This window comes from Pogona vitticeps, chromosome 3, assembly GCF_051106095.1.
Source record: "Pogona vitticeps strain Pit_001003342236 chromosome 3, PviZW2.1, whole genome shotgun sequence".
Classification (NCBI taxonomy): Eukaryota; Metazoa; Chordata; class Lepidosauria; order Squamata; family Agamidae; genus Pogona; species Pogona vitticeps.
Genome location: NC_135785.1, coordinates 244057281 through 244080969, shown reverse-complemented (window position 1 = coordinate 244080969; position 23689 = coordinate 244057281). Strand labels below are relative to the sequence as shown.

The window sequence follows — 23689 nt, the reverse complement described above, 5'->3', positions numbered from 1 at the left end:
TGCTTGTAAAAATGTGTTTTTTATGAACACTTAAATTTTTTTCTGCTAGGACATCTTTACAGTTTCTGTTGGGAACTTGCCACCTTTAACCAAGGTGCTCATCAAAATCATTTATGTCACGGAACTCAGTTTCGAGAACGGATGCCTTTCGTTTCACCTGCCAGCTGCTGTGGCTCCTTGGCAACAAAACAAAGCATTGAATGAAAACACACAGGTTGGTGTTCTTTCCTGAGATGCCTCACCGTCAAACTGTCTGGAGGATGGGGTTCAGGATGGGGTCTGTCAAATTTTCTGCAGAATCAATTATTGTGAAGTCAGTGCAAATGTGTTTCCCAATTATGGCATAAGAGTCTGCTTACATTTAACCAGGTGTACAGCTCTAAATGGACCAAGAACTTGAAAGTATGGCTGTATTGCTTTATTGCATTATTTTTTAGTTGTATATGTATCACAATTTCCCTCTGTTGTTGTCACATGGATATATGTGTCTCCCCTCATCTCCATTTTATTGTCACAAGATGTCTATGATGTCAAGAAGATTGAGAGTATGCGAGTAGTCCCGAGTCCTCCAGTGAAATTAAAAGGTCATTCAAGGTTCCCAAGTCCAATTCAATACATTAGTTAAACCATCTTAAGGTGTGACTATATTGAGAAATAGTGTAGGAAATGCTTTGGGAGTGGAACAACTAGATTTGCATTATTTTCTGTTTACTACATGATATACAGGTCGGTCTGAATCATCCTGGAGTCCTTCTTCCTTAATCCATTTTTTTTTCCTTTGCTGATGAAGCTTTTTGGACAGTAAATGCATTTGCATTGTTTTAGCCACTGTGACTGCTTGAGCTGATGTGGAGGGGTTTCTACCCATTCTAACCTTCTACCCAGCTACTGCATCAGTGACTGAAGCAAGTTACTGAGGAAACTGGCTACCATTTTAATCCTCTCCTCCCAAACCCGGTATCTGAGTCTTTCCCGTTCCATTTCTTTCTTTCTTCTTTTTTTTTAAAGACTGGCTGCTCTAATGCTATGGTACCTTGGAGAGCAACAGGGGGAAAAAGTGAGGAGATAGCAAGGAGAGAAGAGGAAGTTATCAATGAGCCTTGTTTCCAGCTTGTTGAGGTATCTCTGCTTTAACTATTTCTCCTGCAAATCTGGATGATCACAGAAGAGCTTCCTTAACAAGCTGCAAACAAGGCTGTTGGGTAATTCCAGTCAATTCCTTTGTGGTCAGCTAAAGCAAATTCCCTCAGGGAAACCTGACTTCCTGGGTGTGACTCAACAGTGGATCCATTCACATTTTCCGTGCTTACTTTGGTTTATATATTGATGTAGTGGGCTTTAGCAACATTTCCAAAATAGATTATATTTAAAAAGAAGCAAGCATATAATAGTTCTTCCTACTTAAGTTCTTCTTGTTACTTTCTTAAATCCTTATAGCACAGGATAAAACAATTACATTGAGTAAGTTACAAGGTATTTTCTCACATAAACATTGCTGTCTTCAGCAATGTTAAGTTTCATTGCTACTATATGAACATTTAAAATATTTGTTCTTTTAACTAGGATTCAGTATGGAAAGTTCCAGTCAAGCAAGTAGGACTAAAGCCTGGGTAAGCACATTCATTTAATTTTTAACAGAAAACTAGATGCTTTTTAAAAGTTGTCTTTCCTAAGTCTCCGACCAAAACATCTATCTTCTGCCATGGAATGGAATACAATTGCTTTTAAAGTTGTAAAAAGACAATTAAGATTCTCTGTAGTTTTTAGGTGTCAGCACTTAGTCCTAACATGCTGTGTTAGAAGAAATTATACTTGTACACTATTTCCAAGATTTAGGCTGTTAATGCTATTTAGCCCACTTATTAGACTTTTTGCTGCAAGAGAATTAAGACGAACCCATCCCTCTAGAAAATAATAGTGTGTATGTTTGTATCTCATGTCATTTTTCTTTATCTTTCAACAGTGCATTCTCTTTGGAAATGTCCATTGAAATGCCCTTCAAAATTAACTGCATCAGAAGCTGGACACATCAGCTTCAAACAAAGGTAAGGAAGCCTTCGTGGTACTATTTTTTCAGAAGAGGAGTAACAGCGTATAGGAAGTTGTCAGCAAAATTACATCTGTGTTTTTAAAAGAGGCATTTGCAATTATATGGAGAACAAGCTTGCTGCAGACTCTGTGTGTGTAAACTTTTTTATACAATAGTGCCCCCATATCTGCTGGAGATTGGTTCCAGGCCCTCCATGGATACTGAAAACCATGGATAATAACAAAGTGTGTGTGTTTTTGTGTGTATGTGTGTGTGTAAAAGGGGAAAAACCAGAAAAATATTTTCACATGCATTATCAGAACTGGCCACAAGAGGGTGCCAGATACCACACTGTGTGCTTTACTAACAAGTATTCATAGCACAGTCTAGCTCTCTCTATTGGCTGGTTCTGGTAATACATGTGAAAATTGTGGGTTTGTTTTTGTCTTAATATTTTTAATATTTTCAGACCAAGGATAAGTAAAACTGCAGATACTGATCCCATGGATACAGTGGTCCTACTGTACTGCTCTAGACTGTATCTTAAGGAATTTCAGGCTGTCTTCTGTTGTTTCAGAAAGCTGGAATATTCAGAAAGTTGGAATTAACATTAATATTAAGATATACACACAGATGCACACACCTTTGGCTAATGTTCATTCTGACTTTCTGAATATTCAGGATGGCATGCAACTATAGAAAGATGAAACAAAACAGAATGAAAATCCTGAAGGAACCTTTGTGGCTTAAATGGGACCCTCTGCAGTTTCACTATAAAATATACTCTGCAACATTTGGGACATGGCATTCTTCCTGGAATCATTCCCTCTATTTGTAAGATTTAGTATATGAGTACTATCATTTGCTTAGCAGCATCTGCCCTCAAACAGAAGGTGTAAGCCATCTTGGGGAAATTATAAGTCAAAAATTTATAAGCAAATAATTTGTGTTGCAGAGCAACCTTTATTTTCTTCTATTCTCCCAATTTCTTCAATTCAGAAAACTGATTGTAAAGCTGTGGTCCGTACTATTGGGGGTAGTTCCTTAGACATCAGTGGCTTTGCTTTGGAAATCCTGATTGGTGATGTACATTTACCCAGAATGTGGGTAGAAAAACATCCGGACAAAAATACTGAGGTAATTTTAATCTTTTTCTGTTCTTTCTTACTTGTATTTTTCTTTACTCAAAACACTATCCAGCCCTCAGTTTAGAACAATCAAGACTGAGGCTTAATAAAATAATAAAACATACCTGTTGTATAAATGAGAACTAAACACAACAAAAAGAGCTCAGTGACCAATGTTACAGTTAAACCAAACATGGCATGAAATGCATCTTTGCATTTAATAGGCTTGGGTTTTTTTTTTTTTAATTAAGATTGGCATGGAAATGCCACCATTTCCCTCACATACTACCTGAAGAAGATCTCTTGTCTCAAGATGCCGGTAGGAGGAAATCTCGCTATTGTGAGGGGGGAAAGTAAGCAACCTTTGATGTGTGCATACATTTTCATGCAGAAAAATCAAAGTTCAATTTCTGGAATGTCTTGTTGAGGTACAGGAAAACCTCTTTCTGAAACCTGGGCATTGAGTGGGGAAAGACAAACCAATACATCAATTTACCATATTTGCCGGCGTACAAGATGACTTTTTGGCCCTGAAAAACATGCCTCCAAGTGGGGGTGGTCGTCTTGTATGCCGGGTGCATGTCTAGCAAACCCTCCCTCTCTCCCAGCAAAGTCACTTGCCTGGTAGTAAGACCCAGTAGAGCCCCGCTCCTAACCTGGGAACAGCCTGACTCTAGCGCCGAACAGCTGACTGTGGGAACAGCAGAGAGGCGGCAGCCATTTTGAGATGCAACCACATGGCTGCTGCCTCTCCAAAATGACTGCCGCCTCTTCAAAATGGCTGCCGCCTCCGAAAAGGAACCAAAAGGGGCAAAAGGAACTCTCCCCATGATGCAGGCAAAGCAGAATCACGCATGCGGAAGAGGGGGTAGTCTTATACAGCAAGTATATAACAAACTACATTCTGAGGTGGAATGTTGGGGGGACGTCTCATACTCCCAGTTGCCTTATACACCGGCAAATACGATAACATATGGCTACTCCTGCTTTTGTGAGCCATTTGCTTTTTAAAAAACTGTGTGTTGAGGCCATAAATTGCTTATGACGTGCCTATCTGAAGAACACACTATCTTGCTGCAAACCTGTCCAGTTACTGAGATCCTCAGGAGAGGCACTTCTTTGGATACTGACAGTTTGCAGAGACCTCCTTGACAGCCAGGAATAAATAAGCTTTTCCTGTGTCGCTCCCAAATTATACAATGGAGAACTGCAAATTGTTCCGCTGTCTGTATCTTTAGGAAAGATGTCAAGAAACATCTCTTCAGCATGGCCTTTAAACTGTGTATTTATGAGTGTTGTTTTTCTTGATTCTTTAACTTCTTGGTTTCACTAATATACTCCTTTTTTTTTCTCCTTAAGGCATGCATGCTTGTATTTCAGCCAGAATTTGAAGCATCAGTTGGCTCTTGTACCATCTACGGGGAAATTATTATCTGCCTTGATTGCTCTAATTCCATGGCAGGATCAGAAATCCAACAAGCCAAGCAGATTGCCTTAGGAGCTCTAGATTCATGTCGCTTTGCAACAAAACTCAGTGTCATCAAATTTGGCACAAGTAAAACACCTTTCTTTTTTTCCTTTTCTTTTTTTTAAAGAAACAATTTTGTCTTCTTGCCATTACAGGTTTTGCTTGAGTACTGTATATATCTACTAAGAGAGCCTGTCCTTTTTAATTTCAGCAGGTAGCCTGACTGAATGTAATATAGTGGGTTATGCAGTTTATACAAGTTGATTAGCTCAAACTCATAATGCCTTTCTTCAGAGACTGGCCTGATTAAAATGTTATTTGAACCATTTTCCAATTGAGCCTGCAGTGTTATACCTATTGTCTGGGAGTTCCCACTGAACTCAAAGGGACTTCTGAGCAGACATCTATAGGATTGTCCTGGGAATCTAATGACCCTAGTTACTCTAATGTTCCCATTCCTTGTAAAGAATCCTGTTTATCAAGGCATTTATGTTCTTCTGTTATATAGATTTTGTAGAATTTCCTTTCTGTTCTGAAGATTCCACAGTGGATTACGCAGCTCTACAAGAGTTTATCAAAGTAAGTGATAATTTTTTGGGTTTTTTTGCTGCCATCAGTCTGCTGTAATGTACCACAATATAAAAGTGTTTTGCTTAGGTGTAGCAACATTTCCATTTTTCAAAGCATATCAACTGATGTCTTACATAGATATTCATGTCCTCATTTTGCTTTTGAAGATGGGTTACACAGATTCCAGAATGAAATTTTTAAGATGCATATATTCTTGTCCAACTGCAGCAGGCGGCATCACACAATTTCCATCTTTCCACTTAACATGCTGGAGATCATAGGCTTATGCTTGCTCAAGGACGTTCTGGATATGTCTTTATGCAAGAGCCAAAAAAAATCCCATCAACACACATAGTGGACCTTTGTGCAAGTTGTACAAGTTAACAGGCTGCTGTCCTTTATATCCTTACTTCCTAAACAGGTTCCAAATAATGCCCCTGCTGGTCAGCTTCACATATGCTTAGATTTAGCAGGGCTGCTTCAACAAATTATTGTATGAAACACTCATATAGTGGCAGAAATTCTTCAGCAATAAAGCACATACCAAATAGATCCTTCTTTCAGGCCCAAACACAGGTATCATATCATATTTCAAGACATCACCCTGGAGACCCAAAATGTAGCTTAAACAATCACTTAACCAGGAGACACCAGAGCTGTATCATTACCTGCCTGTTGCTTCTTCTTGCTTTATCCCCACTGCCATATCTGATTGAGGAGTGTAAATTTGACTGATAGATTATATACTGCACATGCAGTAGGTGACAGATTCAATCCTTGGTTCTTCCTATTAAAACTCTGTTGTTCTATAACTAATCATAGCAGAAAGCACTAAATGGGTAAATCAAACAGAGCTTGGAAAATTGTCAAGGGGGTAGTCACGTTAATCTGCTCTAGGAAAACAACAAAGATGCCACTGGCCACCAGCCATACTGGCTGGGGAATCTTGGTTTCAATCCCAAAAAAGTAATTCTTCAAATCCCTGAGGCACAGTCTGTATCAAGCTATTTTATCTGACTTTACATTCAGTGTACAAGAATGTGGGAATTACTTTCCAACTTTAGAGTGATTTTCCAGTAATGGAAGCAGAACCTCAGGCTAATGCTAGAGCCATATTTGTGTTTATATGACATGCCGATTTATTTGATTTGATTTAAAATATTTTTACCACTGCCATTCTCCTTAAAAAGGACCCAGCGCACCTTTCATCATTAAAAATACTACATTTAAAGGCAAAAATAGTAATACCAAATTAGTTAGCAAGACTTGAGTACGGGAATGAAGAAGCACCGTCAGCATCTGATCACTAGCTAGCTAACAATAAGGCAATTGTACACTATATAAAACTACTCTTTGCTGTTAACTTCTTTTTAGTCTGCTACAGCAACAATGGGAAACTCAGATTTATGGAAGACTTTGCAGTACCTGAGTTTGCTCTACCCTTCTGAAGGCAAGCGCAACATTCTTCTTATATCTGATGGGCACATTCAGAATGAAGGCACGACCCTACAGATCGTGAAGGAGAATGCAAAACACACTAGAATATTCACATGTGGAGTTGGGTAAGTGCAGATTAAGTAAGTGTGCAAGGAAAATTATGATGCATGTTGAGTTTATTCTGGATTTATTCTGAGGAGACATTCGCCTTAGGTGGCCAACGCCACCAACAGGCAATCAGTTGTCATGTGACAGTTTTGGCAGTTGTGCATTAAAATATTCTTATATTGTGTATGTTTTTACTCCCTGTTCTGAAAAATGTAATGACTAGGAATTATAAAGCTGATTTCCCCTCTCCACACGTGTTACAATAAAGCAGAGGGCTACAGGATAAGAAAATTAAATTATTGGCGTGCTCTAAATGTTAGAACAAAAGAGCCCTGCTGGATCAGTCCTGGGTGAATCACATTGAATTTTGTGGGATGGTAACATGCATCTTTTGGATTTGCTTCGCTTCCTTGATTAGAGAAAAAAATACAAATATCCCTGAAAATAGTCTTTCTGGCTCCATGCTCTTCATTCTGGCAGTGATGATCTTATCTGGTTTCTACTTGAAATCCTTTTAATTGGTGTTGCTGATGCTTCAAATTTGCAACCTTGATAGATTTATTTTTCAGTCAAAGTTTAAGAATATTAAGTAATTTATTCAAATATCCCAAATCATAAAATATATGGTGGCTGTATGTTGTCTCTAATGTTAGATGCAATAGGCTTCTCAGTGTTAGTCACAGGGGAACATGTGGAGGTGGGTGCTTTTATTCTTATTTATTTATTTATTTATTTATTTATTTATTTATTTATTTATTTATTTATTTATTTATTTATTTATTTATTTATTTATTTATTTATTTATTTATTTATTTATTTATTGGACTTATATACCGCCCCATAGCGCTACAAGCACTCTCCGAGCGGTTTACAATTTTAATTATACAGGCTACACATTGCCCCCCCCCCCAGCAAGCTGGGTACTCATTTTACCGACCTCGGAAGGATGGAAGGCTGAGTCAACCTTGAGCCGGCTACCTGGGATTTGAACCCCAGGTTGTGAGCACAGTTTTAGCTGCAGTACAGCGTTTTAACCACTGCGCCACGAGGCTATCTTCTGGTGGGTTTCCCTTAAGCAACCAGTTGGTCACTATGTGAACCAAATGCTGGTCTAGATAGGCCTTTTGATCTGATCCTGCACGGCTGTTCTTACGTTTGTGTATAATGGGATCTCCCAAACATGTTCTTATGTTTGTGTATAATGGGATCTCCCAAACATTTTGGCTAGCTTCCGCTGTTAACTCAGCTACATTGCCCAGCTGAAGTGTGTCCAGGTCAGAAAAGACACAGTGAACTATTACATAGTGCCTGTTTAATTATCTTCTGCAACCTTTAAAAAGTGCCCATTATATTAGCTCCACAGTGAATCGCCACATGCTGAGAACTTTATCCCAGTGTGGAGCAGGAGCCTTTGAATATTTTGATGCAAAATCAAAGTACAACTGGGAAAGAAAGGCAAGTATATTTTAACATTATTTTTTGTAGTCACAGACAAGTCAACTATTCTGAAAAGTGCTTTATTTGGGTAAGAATTGTGAGTTTTCATTTCTTACTTTAAAAGCGACATCCTGTGTTCTGATGAATTCCATTTTTGCAGAAAGGTGCAATGTATGTTTAATAAATAAAAATTATTAAAATGTGGGCATCTGGTCCCTGTAGAAAAGTTTTGTCGCATGTCATGCAAGGCACCATAAACTCAGCTATTGATGTCTCTATGGTACATGAACCTTACGTTTGTTAAAATCTCCCTTCCTGGAGAAAGGCGGGATATATGCCTAATAAATTGATGAATTCCTCACCTTAGCAAAAAAAGACCAGGACTCTGCCAAAGATTAAAAACAAATGGTATAGTTAGCCCATGAGTAGAAGAGGATCTACAATGGTGTCTTTGATTACACTAGGAGATTTGCTTTGTTTGGTAATTGGCCCTCGGAACCTGAGAATGAGATTCCTCTGAAGTCTGAATGGCTGTCTCAGGGTGCAATTACATTAACAAATTATGTGAGAAATGCTGTGCGATTGGAACGTTCTGATTCACATTATTTTCTGTTGACTACATTATGTGAAAGTCAATGAGAAGCAGCCCACAGTTCCACCAACTCCAGTCTGTAGCGCTTTTTTTCCCCTTCGCTGATAAGGCTTCTGCTTTTTTTGCAGTTGAATGCCTTCACATTGGTTCAGGCAGTATGACCATTTGAAACAACGTGAGGAGGTTTGTAGCAGTTCTGTATGAAGCCATTGCACTCAGCTACAGCAGCAGTGAGAGAGGCAGGACAGTGAGAACTGACTGCTATTTGATTCTTCTCCTCACACTTGTTGCTTCTGTCAACTTTAATCTTCCCTTCTCTCTCCATTTTTCTTTCTTATATATTATTTTCTTTTAAAGGCTTGCTAATTTAGCACTAGGACAGGTAGGTGAACAAAGCGAAAAAAGAATAAGGAATAGACAGAAGGATGTTTTATGGTAGCTCTGCTCTAACTGTGCCTCCTGCAGATCTTGATGGCTAAAGCAGAGCTACCTTAACAAGCTGGAACAAAAGCTGAACTGAAACATTTCTCCTGCCTCTCTGCTGATTCCTTACTCCCTCCCCCTCTTTAATTGTCGAGGTCTTCTAGCACTAGGACAGGAAGTCTTGGAAGGAAAGGTAAGAAAATAGGAGGGGAAAGCAGGGGAAGGGAGAACAAGTAGATCCCAGCATTAATTGTGGGGAGAAGATTCAAATGGTTAGCAAGCTACATACAAGACCGATTTCATGTCCCCTCTCTTTTGACTGTGGCTGGTGGGAGCAACAGAGAAACCCAACTTCCATGTGTGACTTCGCGAGAAATCCATTTGGATTTCCCCCTCTGTGTAGTTACACCCTCACTCATTTTTGTCCAGTGTTCATATACTTTCACATCTAAGAATTGTTGTTTCTGGTCTTAAGTGTAAGGCAGCTTCCTAGAACCTCTCTGTCCTTCTACTAGTGGGCATATGTTTCTACAGAGCAAATCTTTTCTTGCATTCTGTCTCACAATAGCAGTTTGATCTGTTCAGCATAGAAAAAGAAAGTTTTCTTCTATTGAATTGATTAATTCAAGGCATTGTGTTAATGTCTGTAAGAAAAAAGGACTTAATCATGTGTTCTATGAGAAAAGTTCTCATGTTAATGTTCTCTTTTCATCCTTGTGTCTAGGTAAAATGTCAAGCAGATAGGATGTCTTCCCCAGGATGCAGCGCAGTTTCCATTAAGTGGCAAAAGTTTGATACAGACAGACCAACACTGATGTATGCTCCTGCTCACATACAGTCTCTATTTCATCATGAGCATCTTCTTGTCTATGGATTTATCTCCCATTGCACGCAGGTATGTTGCAATACACTTGTCCTATCCCCAATTTCAAAGAGTCATATAATGTCATTTTTCATTCATGTGCAGTAGAAGGAATTTTGCATTCAACATGTTTGCGGAAGCAGTTTTCTCTATGTAAAGCTATTGTCAGGAGAGAATATGGAGAAACAAAATGGTTGGTAGGTAGTTAAGGTGTCAGACAAGGTTGCATGTTATCTCCCTGTGTGTTCAGTCTGTATGCAGAACATATCATATGAAAAGGTGAATTAGAATCAGAGGAAGAAGTTGAAATAAGTGGAATAAACATCAATAATTTTAAGATATGAAGATGACAGCATGATTGCTAGAAAATAGTAGTGACTTAAAACTACTACAGTACTGATAAAGGTGAAAGAGGAAACTGCAAAAGCCGGATTATACCTGAATGTGAAGAAGACAGAAACAATATGGAAGAATCATAGGACTTAAATGTTGCCAAATAAACATTTTTAATTGTTTAAGATTTTCTGTTCCTTGGTTTGACCATCAGTCAGAACAGAGTCTGCCATCAAGAAATCAGAAGGAGGCTAAGACTTGGAAGGGTTGCTATGAAGATATTTTAAAAGATTGTTAAGTGGAAGGATATGTTGCTGGAAACTAAGGCCAAGATGATCTATATTATGCATTCCCATTTACTGTGTATGGATGTGAAAGCTAGAAAATGAAGAAAGACGACAGGAAAATAATCTATTCATTCAAAATATTTTTGAAGGGGAGTTTTATGCGTATTGCAGAACCACCAGAATGACAAATGTATAGATCCGTAAGTAAAGCCTCCACTCTCCCTAGAAGCTGCTACTGAGACTATTGTACTTTGGACATACCACCATAGGGAGAGAGGACAATAATACCAGGAAAAGTGGAAGGTTGTAGGAAAAGAAGATACCACACAAAATGGTTTTACACCATAAAGGAAGCCACGGCTTTGAGTTTGCAAGACCTAAGCCATGGTTGCTTCTTCATGGATTGCTGCCTTGTCGTGGCGAAGGGGCTTGAGTAACTCAGAGAAACTATGGGCTATGCCGTGCAGGGACACCCAAGACGGACAGGACATAGTGGAGAGTTCCGACTAAACGCAATCCACCTGGAGTAGGAAATGGCAAGCCACTCCAGTATCTTTGCCAAGAACACCCCATGATCAGAAACAAAAGGCTAAAAGATATGACGCTGGAAGATGGGCCCCTCAGGTCGGAAGGCGTCCAACATGCTACTGAGGAAGAGCGGAGGACAAGGACAAGTAGCTCCAGAGCTAATGAAGTGGTTGGGCCAAAGCCGAAAGGACGCTCAGCTGTGGACGTGCCTGGAAGTGAAAGGAAAATCCAATGCTGCAAAGAAAAATACTGCATAGGAACCTGGAATGTAAGATCTATGAACATTGGGAAGCTGGAGGTGGTCAAACAGGAGATGGCAAGAATAAACATCGACATCCTGGGCATCAGTGAACTAAAATGGACAGGAATGGGCGAATTCAGCTCAGATGATTATCATATCTACTATTGTGGACAAGAATCCCGTAGAAGGAATGGAGTAGCCCTCATAGTCAACAAAAGAGTGGGAAAAGCTGTAATGGGATACAATCTCAAAAATGATAGAATGATGTCAATACGAATCCAAGGCAGACCATTCAACATCACAATAATCCAAGTTTATGCACCAACCAGCATTGCTGAGGAGACTGAAATTGAACAATTCTATGAAGATTTACAACACCTTCTAGAACTGACACCAAAGAAAGATGTTCTTCTCATTCTAGGGGACTGGAATGCTAAAGTAGGGAGCCAAGAGATAAAAGGAACAACAGGGAAGTTTGGCCTTGGAGTTCAGAACGAAGCAGGACAAAGGCTAATAGAGTTTTGTCAAGAGAATAAGCTGGTCATCACAAACACTCTTTTCCAACAACACAAGAGGCGACTCTATACATGGAAATCACCAGATGGGCAATATCGAAATCAGATTGATTATATTCTCTGCAACCAAAGATGGAGAAGCTCTATACAGTCAGCAAAAACAAGACCTGGAGCTGACTGCGGTTCTGATCATCAGCTTCTCATAGCAAAATTCAAGCTTAGACTGAAGAGATTAGGAAAAACCACTGGGCCACTCAGGTATAATCTAAACCAAATCCCTTATGAATACACAGTGGAAGTAAAGAACAGATTTAAGGAACTAGATTTGGTGGACAGAGTGCCTGAAGAACTTTGGACAGAGGCTCGTAACATTGTCCAGGAGGCAGCAACGAAAACCATCCCAAAGAAAAGGAAATGCAAGAAAGCAAAGTGGCTGTCCAACGAGGCCTTAGAAATAGCAGAGAGGAGAAGGGAAGCAAAATGCAAGGGAGATAGGGAAAGTTACAGAAACTTGAATTCAGACTTCCAAAGAATAGCAAGGAGAGACAAGAGGGCCTTCTTAAATGAACAATGCAAAGAAATAGAGGAAGATAACAGAAAAGGAAAGACCAGAGATCTGTTCAGGAAAATTGGACATATTAGAGGAACATTTTGCGCAAAGATGAACATAATAAAAGACAAAAATGGGAGGGACCTAACAGAAGCAGAAGACGTCAAGAAGAGGTGGCAAGAATACACAGAGGAATTATATCAGAAAGATGTGGATATCCCGGACAACCCAGACAATGTAGTTGCTGACCTTGAGCCAGACATCCTGGAGAGCGAAGTCAAGTGGGCCTTAGAAAGCCTGGCTAACAACAAGGCCAGTGGAGGTGATGGCATTCCAGTTGAACTATTTAAAATCTTGAAAGATGATGCTGTTAAGGTGCTACATTCAATATGCCAGCAAGTTTGGAAAACTCAACAGTGGCCAGAGGATTGGAAAAGATCAGTCTACATCCCAATCCCAAAGAAAGGCAGTGCCAAAGAATGCTCCAACTACCGTACAATTGCACTCATTTCGCACGCTAGCAAGGTTATGCTCAAAATCCTCCAAGGTAGGCTTCAGCAGTATGTGGACCGAGAACTCCCAGAAGTACAAGCTGGATTCCGAAGAGGCAGAGGAACTCGAGACCAAATTGCTAACTTGCGCTGGATTATGGAGAAAGCCAGAGAGTTCCAGAAAAATATCTACTTCTGCTTCATTGACTATGCGAAAGCCTTTGACTGTGTGGACCACAGCAAACTATGGCAAGTTCTTAAAGAAATGGGAGTGCCTGACCACTTTATCTGTCTCCTGAGAAACCTATATGTGGGACAGGAAGCAACAGTTAGAACTGGTCATGGAACAACTGAGTGGTTCAAAATTGGGAAAGGAGTACGGCAAGGCTGTATATTGTCCCCCAGCTTATTTAACTTATATGCAGAATACATCATGCGGAAGGCTGGACTGGAAGAAACCCAAGCCGGAATTAAGATTGCCGGAAGAAATATCAACAACCTCCGATATGCAGATGATACCACTCTGATGGCAGAAAGTGAGGAGGAATTAAAGAACCTTGTAATGAGAGTGAAAGAGGAGAGTGCAAAAAACGGTCTGAAACTCAACATCAAAAAAACTAAGATCATGGCCACTGGTCCCATCACCTCCTTGGAAATAGAAGGGGAAGATATGGAGGCAGTGTCAAATTTTATCTTCCTGGGCTCCATGATCACTGCAGATGGAGACAGCAGCCCTGAAATTAAAAGGCGCCTTCTTCTTGGGAGGAAAGCGATGACAAATCTGGACAGCATCTTGAAAAGCAGAGACATCACCTTGCCAACAAAAGTCCGAATAGTCAAAGCTATGGTTTTTCCTGTCGTGATGTATGGAAGTGAGAGCTGGACCATAAAGAAAGCAGACCGCCGAAGAATTGATGCCTTTGAATTGTGGTGCTGGAGGAGGCTCTTGAGAATCCCCTGGACTGCAAGGAGAACAAACCTATCAGTTCTAAAGGAAATCAACCCTGAGTGCTCACTGGAAGGACAGATCCTGAAGCTGAGGCTCCAGTACTTTGGCCATCTAATGAGAAGAAAAGACTCCCTGGAAAAGACCCTGATGTTGGGAAAGTGTGATGGCAAGAGGAGAAGGGGACGACCGAGGATGAGATGGCTGGACAGTGTCTGCGAAGCAACCAACATGAACCTGACACAACTCCGGGAGGCAGTGGAGGACGGGAGGGCCTGGCGTGCTCTGGTCCATGGGGTCACGAAGAGTCGGACACGACTAAACGACTAAACACACACACACAAGCCATGGTTGTTAATAATAGAACTTTTTTGGAGGCCATTAATTCCTGGGGTCACCATAAGTTAAAAGTGACTTAACAGCATGTAACAACAAGAGTATTGAACAAAGTGCTATACATTGAGATATGCCTCTAGTTTTAAATTAATAGTAATATAATATGTTCATTGCTGTTAGTAGCAGTAGAGAAATCAACTCATTTATTTAAGAGGAATGTTGTATTGTGTTTGTTTTCTTTCGTTTCAGGCCACTTTAAATGCACTAGTAGATAAGCAAGAACTACAGGCAGTGGTCTCTACAACTGAATTGCAGAAGACAAAAGGAACTGTGAGTTTGCCCAAAACTGCGTATTCATTTCCATATTTTTCACAATATTGACTTCAAAATAATATATATCAAACCCTTACTTTCTTGATGTGAATGTTCTTCTGCTTTGGCTCAAGCCCTGAACAGTAGCGCCTTTCAAAAACATAAACATTTGAAGGAGTGCTTCCTCAAGTGCAGACAAATTTGTGATATTGAAAATACTATAGAGTAGGACTGCAGTATCCACAGGGGAATCAGTTCCACCACCTCAGCCCCATGGATGCTGAGAAACATTAAAAGAGCAAGCAAGATGCATAGTATTGTCTTCCTCTAATGGCTAGTGTTGGTAAATACACTATGGAAATATGTATACAGTCAATCCTCGACTTACAAACTTAATCCGTTCTGGAACAGCGTTCGTAAGTTGAAAAGTTTGTAAGTCAATTTCCCATAGGAATGCATTGAAACCCTGTTAATCCGTTCTGACCGAATAAAAAATACAGGGCGCGCAAGTGTTGTCCGATCTTCCAAGCGTGGGGGGGGGGAGAGAAAGGCTGGATCACCTTTCTCTCCCACCCCACAGCTTCTTCCGAAAGGCTGCTCCCAATGGCTTTTGCGGCAGCAGAGAAGCCACATGGGGGGGGGGGGGAAGGTGATCTGCAAAGCCATCGGGAGCAGCCCGTTGGGAGAAGCCGTGGGGCAGGAGAGAAAGGCGATCAGCACCTTCGGAGCTCTCAAAGGGCTTCCTCCGATGTTGGGCAGAAAGCCCTTTGAGAGCTCCGAAGGCAAAAAGGCATGGAGAAAGGGCTGGAAATTCGCCCTTTCTCCCTGCCTTTTTGCCTTGGGAGCTCTCAAAGGGCTTCCTCCGATGTCGGGGGGGGAAAGCCATTCGAGAGCTCCAAAGGTGCCGATCGCAGCGGCAGGGACCCCCAGCGAGGTCTCCCAGGGCTTGCCCGCCACCATGGGAGACCTCCCTAGGAGTCCCCACTGCCGTGATCAGCGGCTTCAGAGCTCTCAAAGAGCTTTCCCCCCACATTGGAGGAAGCCCCTTATTTATTTATTTATTTATTTATTTATTGATTGATTGATTGATTGATTGATTGATTGATTGATTGATTGGACTTATATACCGCCCCATAGCGCTACAAGCACTCTCCGGGCGGTTTACAATTTTTAATTATACAGGCTACACATTGCCCCCCCCCCCAGCAAGCTGGGTACTCATTTTACCGACCTCGGAAGGATGGAAGGCTGAGTCAACCTTGAGCCAGCTACCTGGGATTTGAACCCCAGGTCGTGAGCACAGTTTTAGCTGCAGTACAGCATTTTAACCACTGTGCCACGAGGCTCATTATGCTTGAGAGCTCCGAAGCCAAAAAGGCAGGCAGAAAGGGTGGGAAATTCTAATTTTCAAAACAGGTGAAAGATTTATTGGTTCATTTAACAATGAACAAGTGTCTGGAACATGATTATGAGTCTTTTCTCCTCCTGACAACGGGTCCTGAAGGGGTCCCCAATCTTCAAACAGGAACGGGTTACCATAACTATTGTTCCATGGTCCCGGTAGGTCAATGGGAACTGATCTACCAGGTCTGCCCCTTTGGGCCTTCCAGCAGGGGCACGGTCTCCTTGTCCAGGTCATCATCCCATAGGATTCATCCATCAGGATCTCAGCTCTCCCAGGATCCTCCCTGTAACTCCTTCTCTTCCTCTCCCTTCCTCTCCATTCCAGTCTTTCTCTCCTTTCTCTCTCAACTCGTTCTTTCTCCTCTCTCAATCGCCTCCTCCACTCTCTGTCCTCGGCTTCTCCCCAATAAGAGGGTACAGTATCTCCGCTCTCCTTCTTTAATCTGCCTCCTCTTTGAGCACTCCTAATCTTTCCCATAATCCAGTCCAGGGATCCTGCATCCACACCCATTCCCAACCGGGCAGTAACTGTTCCTCTTTCCTCTCTACCTGCCCCCCTTCCTGCTTCAAACTCCACCCTCTTTTTTCTCCCTCTTCCCACCTTTTCTTCCTGAACCTCTCCCACCATCACTTTCTGCATGTCTTCCATCAGTTCCACTATCTCTGTCTCCTGCTGAGGTTTCACTGTAGGCTCTGGTGTGGGTTTGGAGTCTACTTCCTTAGCTTTGCTGTTGAGGAGGGACGTCTCTCCAGCGAGCGTGGGGTATCCCTCTCACCCTCTGTCTCACACACAGCCACATTTTCTCCCTTCCACTTCACTGCCATACTTCTGACATGTCTCTGCCACCTTCATTTCAGATTTCTGACTTTACAGTTAAGGATCAGCATTGCTAGGTTTGCAGCAGATAGAGCCAGTAAGAGATCACTCTCTCCCCTCCCCCCTCAGATTCAGAGCTTACTCTAACATCTGGATGGGAGCTTTCCCCTCCCCTCCTATGGTGCTTGGAGGCACTCTCCAACTGCATAAAGTTACTGTCAGTGTATGAGTGTATTGTGGGTATAGGAGACTCCAGTCAGGATTGTAGTAACCCTGACCCTTTCCCTTGGTGCCATGGGGAGAATCCACCTCCTTCTGCCAGTGCCCTTTGCTGCTACTGGCACTTAAGAATTCTTTGGGACTGACTCATAGGGATAAAGGATTTTTTAAAGTTGCCTGAACACCACAGTCCCAATCCCATTTGGACTTTTTCATAACTGCCCTTATAAAAAAACACATTAAATGTTCTTTAACTAACATAAGATCCAATACTTGTTTCCATGTTACTGATCAGGCTTTCTCTTCCCACTCTACTCTTATATTAGATATTGCACAAACTTGCAGCAAGAGCCTTCATTAGAGATTATGAACAAGGGCTTCTTCACGAAAATGAAATGGAACATGAGGTATGTAACCAAGAGGAAAATAGCTTCTAGTTACTTCTATCTGATTGGTCCAAATTGGTCAATCATGTGCTACAGGCTTCTGGGCATGTGGCCTGCCATTTCTGTGCCCATCCCTGCTATACACTATATACCAGGTTGTATGTAACATGCAGGCTCATTTCGTTGAGAAGCCTAATTGATTTTGTTAACGAGCACATTTGAGAAGCCTGAGCTTCATAGTGGTGCTTGACCCAGATATTTCACAGATTTAAGTGATTGCTGTGCCACATACACCATCAAAAATCAACAAGCAAATCTTTTTGTCTTCACAATGATTATTTTAAATACTGAATTTATATTTAGTTAATTTGAACTATTATTTTGACAAAACAATTTAGATTCACTGGAAAGAAAATAATGTTGAGAAAACTGAATGTTAAAGGTAGCTGGAAAAGAGAAAGACTGAGCGTGGGATGGATCGAGTCTATAAAGGAAGCTTCAGCTTTTGCTAGATCTGAGCCGACTTGTAATCATGGGGTCTTTTGGAGGTCACTGAGTCATTGGGTTGCCATACGTTAGAAACAATTTGATGACCTATAACAACAACACATTTCTGAATTAAGCAATAGATGTAGGACTAGGATTTTTAGAATAAAGTAGATGTTGCTTAGAGCACACAAGGTCCTTTTGAATTATATCTGCTGTGGTTCCAGTAAGAAAAAAATAAATCATTTCTGCCTCTTAAATATCCATTATATTCACTGACATGTGTGATTGGGTCAACTTTTATTCATGTGTATCTGGGCATTCTCAATAGCTCACTAAGAACTAAATGCAGCATTCTTCATCGTGGTCTTCTGTGAATGCACACAAAGGGTTAATACCAGCGCCAGCGTTGGGCCTCTCGGAACGTTTTCTAGCTGCAAGAGAAAAGTAACAATGTTTAGGACTACCCCTACTGCGCACGCCCAGCCTAACCGTCCCTCAGTTCCATTTTTCCGCCTAGCGGTTTGGAGCCTCTCGTCTTAGCTGCGTTTATTGCTGCGTTATTGCGATCTATCTGATTTTTGGCTTTGACCCTTGCTTCGCTCACGGACTACCCTAGCGCTTTTTCCCTTCAACTTGACGACCCGGTGTATTTTCTGGCTTACTCGGACTGTGTTTGGACTGCTCTGCCTTATCCTTGGACTTGTCGTTTCGGTTTCCTTACTACCCTATGTCCCCTTCAGGGCCGTTCAGCAGGTGTGTGGTGTGCGACCGCAAAATCCCCCATCAAGACGGCCACGATACTTGCCTGTATTGTTTGGGCGAGTCGCACAATCCCAAAGCTTGCCCACACTGCAAAGCCTTCACTAAGGCCGCTCTCAAGGCTCGCCAACAGCGCCTTAAACTTCATCTGTGGGAGTCAACGTTGTCTTCCACGGCGCCCTCGGAGGGGGAAATGGCTTCCACTTCTCGAGCAGCTCCTGTCCACTCAGTCGTCTCCAAAGTTTCCAAAATGTCGAAGAAATCCGCGTCGTCGAAATCGGCCGCTCCTGCTTCACCCGAGCCTCCGGCTCCGAAAGCTAAGCCGTCGAAATCGTCCAAAGCTAAGGCGGCCGCCCAGCTTAAAATGACATCTATTCCACTTTCTCCGAGCTCGGGTTCCATCCCATCGCCGATTCTTGAGGAGTTGTCGAGGCGCTTCGGGGCCTCGGCCGAGGCACCCGCGCCTCCTCCTGCTCGACGTACTGAAGTGATACCGCCTTCGGGAAGGTCTTCCCCGACGCCGAGCCAGTTAGTCGCTGTCACTACTGGCCTCGCTTCTGCCCCACATAGCCCTTTTCCTGCGGGCCAGGGGTCGCCTCCCGTGTCGATCTCGTCCGTACACTCGGACTCGAGATCTCCTCGAGAGAAGATACCTCGATCGCCTGTGCGCTCGAGGTCTAAATCTCCTCGAGGCAAACGTTCTCGCACGGAGAAGCATGGCTCCCCGAGTCGGTCCCCATCCTCCGGCCGCTCGAGGTCGAAGTCTCCTCGACGGAAACGATCGAAGAAGAGGCATCGAGCTTCCACTCAGTCCGACTCTAGCGATCGCTCGGACTCGAAATCCTCTAAGCGTAAACGCTCTAAGAAGAAGCACCATTCTCATCGACGTCGTAGCAAGCACCGACGTCGGTCCTCTTCTTCCCGTTCGGCGGATTCCGACCGCCCTATGCGTCGTAAGCACCATCGACGTCGACGCGGCCGTTCGCGGTCTCCTCCTTCGTCGTCGACGTCCGCCTCTCGAGACCGGTACCGCAAAAAGATCCGGTACATATATGTCTCTTCTTCTTCGGAGTCGACCCGACCTCGACGCCGACGCCGGGCCATTCGAGCCAAAGACCACCCTCTTCCGGTACCGGTTGCCCCTCCACCGCAACCGGCCCCTCCCACCTCGGCACCGACCGTGGTCCCCGTTCGACCCCCGACAACGCAGGTCGACGTCGAGAAGCCCCCTCCAAAGAAGAAGAGGGACGTCTTCTCCTCTGATCCAGATGAGGTGTCCACGGAGCGGTCTTCTGACTCCGATCAGGAGCAACCCCCACCCTTACCACCGCATGATTTACCTCCGGGTGATCTGGTGCTTTCCGATACTGGCGATACTCACGCTCCTTCTCCATCTGAGGATTTTTCTTCTTACTCTCAGATGATGTCCAGGCTTGCCAAGACGCTTAAATTGGACTTGAATCTCCCTTCCCCTCCGGGAGAGGACTTGTTCTTTGGAGACATAAAAAGGGACAGTACCGCTCCCCCCAGTATAGCCTTTGTGCCTGTAGTTATGGAGGCCATCAAGGAGTTCTGGGCTCAGCCTGCGACTACACCTAATGTCCCTCGTCGCACAGAACACTTCTACAAGATTCATGGGGCCGATACTCATTTTCTGCTCAAGCATCCCATTCCAAACTCACTCATTGTTGAAACAAGCTGTTCAAGGCCTTCGGCCAAAGCTCATGTTACCCCAGTCGACAAGGAGGGTAAAAAGCTGGAACTCATCGGCAGGAAAATCTACTCCCTTGTCACCTTGCTACTTCGAGTCATAAATTATCAAACTGTTTTGGGAGCTTATCACAAACAATTGTGGCTCAAACTTTTGCCTGGGTTGAAAATGATACCTGAAGACACCAGGCAAGCTTTTCTTAACTCATATGAGGAAGCTCAGACGGTATCCAAGTATGAACGTCTTTCCATCAGACATGCAGCAGAAATCTCTGCCAGAGTCCTCATGTCTGCCATCTCTATCCGGCGCCATGCTTGGCTCCGTTCTGCAGACATAATGGAGGACGTCAAGTCAAAAGTTGAAAGCCTCGCCTTCGACGCTACCGGGCTGTTCAACGAAAAGACCGACTCCCATTTGGAGGACCTTCACAAGGCTAAGAGAACTGCTAAGTCCTATTCTGTTCAGACTCAATCTAGACAGCGACGCCCTCAATGGCGTAAATCTTATGGACAGTATCAATCTTCCCAACAATACCGTCCTTACAAACACCTTCCTCAGCAGCGCTCTGGCCAGTCCTCTTCTTCTGTCCAGGGCTATCAGGGATACCGCCCTCGTCCGCCCCATCGCCGCCAACCTTTTAAGCCACCTGGCAGAAAACAAAAACAGTATCTTTGACTTTCGGCCCCCCGTTTTCACCCATTCACCACCTACCACCCGCCTTCAACCGTTTCTTCACAACTGGTCTGTCATCACAAACGACACTTGGGCTCTAAAAATTATTCAGCACGGTTACCAGCTGGAGTTTATAAGATCTCCTCCGCTGGGTTTCATTACTCATTCTCCCTTCGACTCCTCGCTAGAGGAAGAAATATCATCTCTCTTAGAAAAAGAGGCCATCTCTACAGTACCACCTCACGACGTACAATGCGGGTTTTACTCCCGCTACTTCGCCGTCTCAAAAAGCGGAGGGGGCATAAGACCCATCCTCGATCTAAGACTCCTCAATACTTACCTGCGACCCAGACGGTTTCGGATGCTTACCTTAGAGTCCATCATGCACTTGCTGAAAAAGAGCAACTGGTTCGTCCTTATAGATCTAAAGGACGCATACTTTCACGTCACTATTCACCCCGACCACCGCAGGTTCCTTCGGTTCATCTTTCAGGACACGGTCTACGAATTCCAGGCCCTGCCATTCGGTCTGTCCACAGCTCCCCGGACCTTCACCAAGGTCATGGCTCCGGTGGCGGCTTACCTTCGTCTCAGGGGCATTCACGTTTACCCTTACCTGGACGATTGGCTCGTAGTCTCCACCTCGAGAAGGCGATCCCTGAAAGACACAAGATTCATTCTGTATCTTCTTTCCAATCTCGGTCTCACTGTCAACAAACAGAAGTCCCGGCTCATTCCCTCCAAGACAGTTCAATACATAGGGGTCTGCTTGGACGCTGTAAAGGGTCGAGTCTTTCTTCCCCCGGAAAGAATACACAAGATTCGACGAGCCATCAGGAAATTTCTCCCCGGTGCTCGGGTGACAGCCCACCATGCCCAGCACCTCCTCGGCCTGATGTCTTCTACGACGCCGGCGCTAGCGCACGCTCGCCTCAAACTCCGGTCGCTCCAATCTTGGTTTCTCACCCTTTTCGACCCCATGATCGACAGTCAAAGGAAACGCCTTCGTGTCACCCCGGAGCTCACCAGACAACTCCAGTGGTGGATGTACACACCCCATCTCACGGTTGGCCGGCCCTTTCGTCCACTCCGTCTCACCGTTCAAGTTACAACGGACGCCAGTCCGTCCGGCTGGGGGGCGCACTGCGGGCGTCGCACCATTCACGCCCTCTGGACGCCTCAAGAAGCCATGTTCCACATCAATTACCTGGAACTGCTGGCGGTTATCAAGGCCTTCAAGTCCTTCCTTCCTCTCCTCCGCGGCCGCGGAGTTCAGCTAGTGACGGACAACACTACCACAATGCACTATGTCAACAAGCAGGGAGGAACCCGCTCTCATTCACTCCTGTATCTCTCCATCCTCCTTTGGGAATGGTGTTACCGTCATCATATCTACCCGGTGGCCATCCATGTAGCCACGGAGGACAACACACTTGCGGACACTCTGAGCAGGCTTCACTATCAGACTCACGAATGGGAGTTGAACCCTCTGGTCTTCCAGGACCTTTGCAACCAGTGGGGGACCCCAGTGCTGGACGTGTTCGCATCCCCTCACAACGCAAAATGCTCCCGCTATGCCTCCCGGGCAGGTCTCGGTCACCACTCGCTCGGCGACGCATTCATGATTCCATGGAACCAGGGTCTCTTGTACATATTTCCACCGATCCCGTTGATACAGAGATCCTTGATCAAACTCCGACGCTCGATGACTCCGGCCATCTTCATCGCACCCTTTTGGCCTCGCCAAGTGTGGTTTCCCACCCTAGTCAGCATGGCTGTGGACTCAGTAACCCTTCCGATGTGGCCGGACCTACTGACCCAGGAAGCAGGCGAAGTCCTTCACCCCGACCTCGACACGCTCCATCTGACGGCGTGGAGGATCGTCCAGAAATTCAGGAGGTCTTGACCAATGCCATCAAACCCTCTACGTCTCGCTTGTATGCCTACAAATGGAACAGCTTTCTGAAATTTACCCAGCAGAGGGATCTCGCCTCCTCACCTGTGTCTCTTTCCACACTTCTGCAGTATCTCCGTTACCTGTTTGATTTCCACCTGTCTATCTCTACTATCAAGGTGTACCTGGCTGCGGTTGTCTTCTTTCAGCCCAGAGCTTCTCCCTCATCCCGCTTTTTCTCCCATCCTACCGTCAGGATGTTTTTGAGGGGTCTCTCTAACCTCCGACCTCCCGTTCGTCCTCCACTCCCTCAGTGGTCCCTCCATTTGGTTCTGCATGCCCTATCCAGACCCCCATTTGAACCTATGGCTACCTGTGACCTCAAAATGCTCTCTTTAAAAACGCTATTCCTAGTGGCTATCACCTCTGCTCGTCGAGCTAGCGAGTTGGCAGCTCTCCGCCATGACCAACCTTTTCTTCAGTTCTTTAAGGACAAGGTTATGCTTTACCTGGACGTCTCTTTTCTTCCTAAGGTGGTCTCCGACTTCCACGTCAATCAGCCACTTATTCTGCCAACTTTGTTTCCGTCCCCGACGACTGATGTTGAACGCATGCTCCACATGCTCGATGTTCGACGGTCCTTAGCTTTTTACGTGTCCAGGACCAAGGACTTTCGCCTGGCCAACAGACTCTTCCTTTGCCACTTTGGCCCAAAGAGGGGTTGCCCGGCCTCGCCGTCCACGCTC

At 44.0% G+C, this 23689-nt stretch overlaps 1 protein-coding gene across 5 annotated transcripts in view; it reads left to right on the top strand.

The window, feature by feature from the left end:
- Positions 1–23689, top strand: part of PARP4 (poly(ADP-ribose) polymerase family member 4) — a 65954-nt gene that overhangs the window by 26123 nt on the left and 16142 nt on the right. For all 5 annotated transcript variants that reach the window (XM_078390062.1, XM_072993680.2, XM_072993681.2 and 2 more), the window contains 11 exons: positions 50–214; positions 1564–1610; positions 1964–2045; positions 3029–3166; positions 4516–4711; positions 5133–5203; positions 6569–6756; positions 8095–8194; positions 9916–10086; positions 14530–14610; positions 17359–17439. In XM_078390062.1, the coding sequence (XP_078246188.1) occupies positions 50–214; positions 1564–1610; positions 1964–2045; positions 3029–3166; positions 4516–4711; positions 5133–5203; positions 6569–6756; positions 8095–8194; positions 9916–10086; positions 14530–14610; positions 17359–17439 (1320 nt within the window). The remainder of the gene's footprint in view (positions 1–49; positions 215–1563; positions 1611–1963; positions 2046–3028; positions 3167–4515; positions 4712–5132; positions 5204–6568; positions 6757–8094; positions 8195–9915; positions 10087–14529; positions 14611–17358; positions 17440–23689) is intronic.